At 60.7% G+C, this 1,630-nt stretch overlaps 1 protein-coding gene across 1 annotated transcript; it reads right to left on the reverse strand.

The window, feature by feature from the left end:
* Positions 1 to 925: 925 nt before the first annotated feature.
* NDUFS8 (NADH dehydrogenase (ubiquinone) Fe-S protein 8, 23kDa (NADH-coenzyme Q reductase)) lies at positions 926 to 1,623 on the reverse strand (the record flags this gene model as incomplete). The annotated part of the gene is made up of 4 exons (XM_009078003.1): positions 926 to 1,057; positions 1,145 to 1,273; positions 1,351 to 1,523; positions 1,605 to 1,623. Coding segments are annotated over 4 exons (453 nt in total), but the record flags the coding sequence as incomplete, so codon positions are not given.
* Between the last annotated feature and the right edge of the window lie 7 nt (positions 1,624 to 1,630).

Below are 1,630 nucleotides of genomic sequence, written 5' to 3' on the forward strand. Positions count from 1 at the left end.
ACACCGGTACGAATGGAACATCCTTGCTGGGATAGGCACAGTGGTACCACTGGGATGCCCGAGACCCCACACCGGTACCACCAGGACCTCCAGAACAGTACCACTGGGACTTGCTCACCAGTACCATCAGGACTCCCCAGCTGGGATCGCTGGAATCACTAGGACCCCCACACCAGTGCCACCAGGACCCTGCCACTGGTGTGGGGGTCCTAGTGATTCCAGCGATCCCAGCTGGGGAGTCCTGATGGTACTGGTGAGCAAGTCCCAGTGGTACTGTTCTGGAGGTCCTGGTGGTACCGGTGTGGGGTCTCGGGCATCCCAGTGGTACCACTGTGCGGCCCCCACACTGGTATCACCAGGACCCCCAACACACAGTACCACTGTGACCTCCCAGCCAGGATTTCCAGGACCCTGACACCAGTACCAACAGGACCCGCATACTAGTACCAATAGGACCACCATGCAAGTACCAGCAGGACCCACCCCCACACCAGCACCACTGGGGTCAGTATCACTGGGAGTCCCCTGCCATGATAACCAGGGCCCCCTCCCTGGTACCACTACAACCCTCACACCAGTATGCCCCAAACACACATGGATACCCTCAGATCCCCCCCTAACTTCCCCCAGCACTGCCCCTCCCTCCGTGCCTGCCCTGCCACCCTATCCCACACCTTTCCCCACAACACATCCCCCAATTCCCACCCCCCATCCCGACATGGGTGCCAGCACCCCAGGACTTCCTTATCCCCCTTCCCAAAACACAGCCACACACCAGGGACCCTCCCAGGAGTTAGGGGCATTTGACCCCTGCACTAGAAAGGAAAAGACACAGAGCTATGGGTTGGGAAGGGGCTGGGGCCCCAGGGGTGGGTGTACCCCCAGACCCTTTATTTTGGAAGGTGGGTGGGTGCTGGGGGAGCTGTCACCGGTACAGGTAATCAGCCTGAATGTTGGCTGCAATCTCAGCCTCCCACTTGTCGCCATTGTTGAGCAGCTTCTCCTTGTTGTAGAGCAGCTCCTCGTGCGTCTCCGTCGAGAACTCGAAGTTGGGGCCCTGCCAGGACAGGACAGGGGAGGGTATCACCCTCAGGGTCACCACGGTGGGAAGTGGTGTCCCATAGCCCTCCCAGACCCTGCTCACCTCCACAATAGCATCCACAGGACAGGCCTCCTGGCAGAACCCGCAGTAGATGCACTTGGTCATGTCGATGTCGTAGCGGGTGGTGCGACGGCTGCCATCGGCACGGGGCTCAGCCTCGATGGTGATGGCCTGACACGGGGACACTGTCACCCCTAGACTCACGGGGGAGGAGGAGGAGGAGGAGGAGGAGGAGAAGGAAGGCTCACCTGTGCTGGGCACACAGCCTCACAGAGCTTGCAGGCAATGCAGCGCTCCTCCCCGGATGGGTAACGGCGCAGCGCGTGCTCCCCACGGAACCGCGGGCTCAGGGGACCCTTCTCAAAGGGGTAGTTGATGGTGGCTGGTTCCCGAAAAAGGTAGCTTAGGGTCATGGCCAGGCCTGTAAGGGAGAAAGGGAGGGGTTATGGCATGTTTTGGGGGGGTGGCACCCCACAAACAGGGTGGCTGAGCAGGGTCTCACCTCGGATGAGCTCAGTCCAGAGCAGG

The sequence above is a fragment of the Acanthisitta chloris genome, unplaced genomic scaffold (assembly GCF_000695815.1).
Source record: "Acanthisitta chloris isolate BGI_N310 unplaced genomic scaffold, ASM69581v1 scaffold19707, whole genome shotgun sequence".
Lineage (NCBI taxonomy): Eukaryota > Metazoa > Chordata > Aves > Passeriformes > Acanthisittidae > Acanthisitta > Acanthisitta chloris.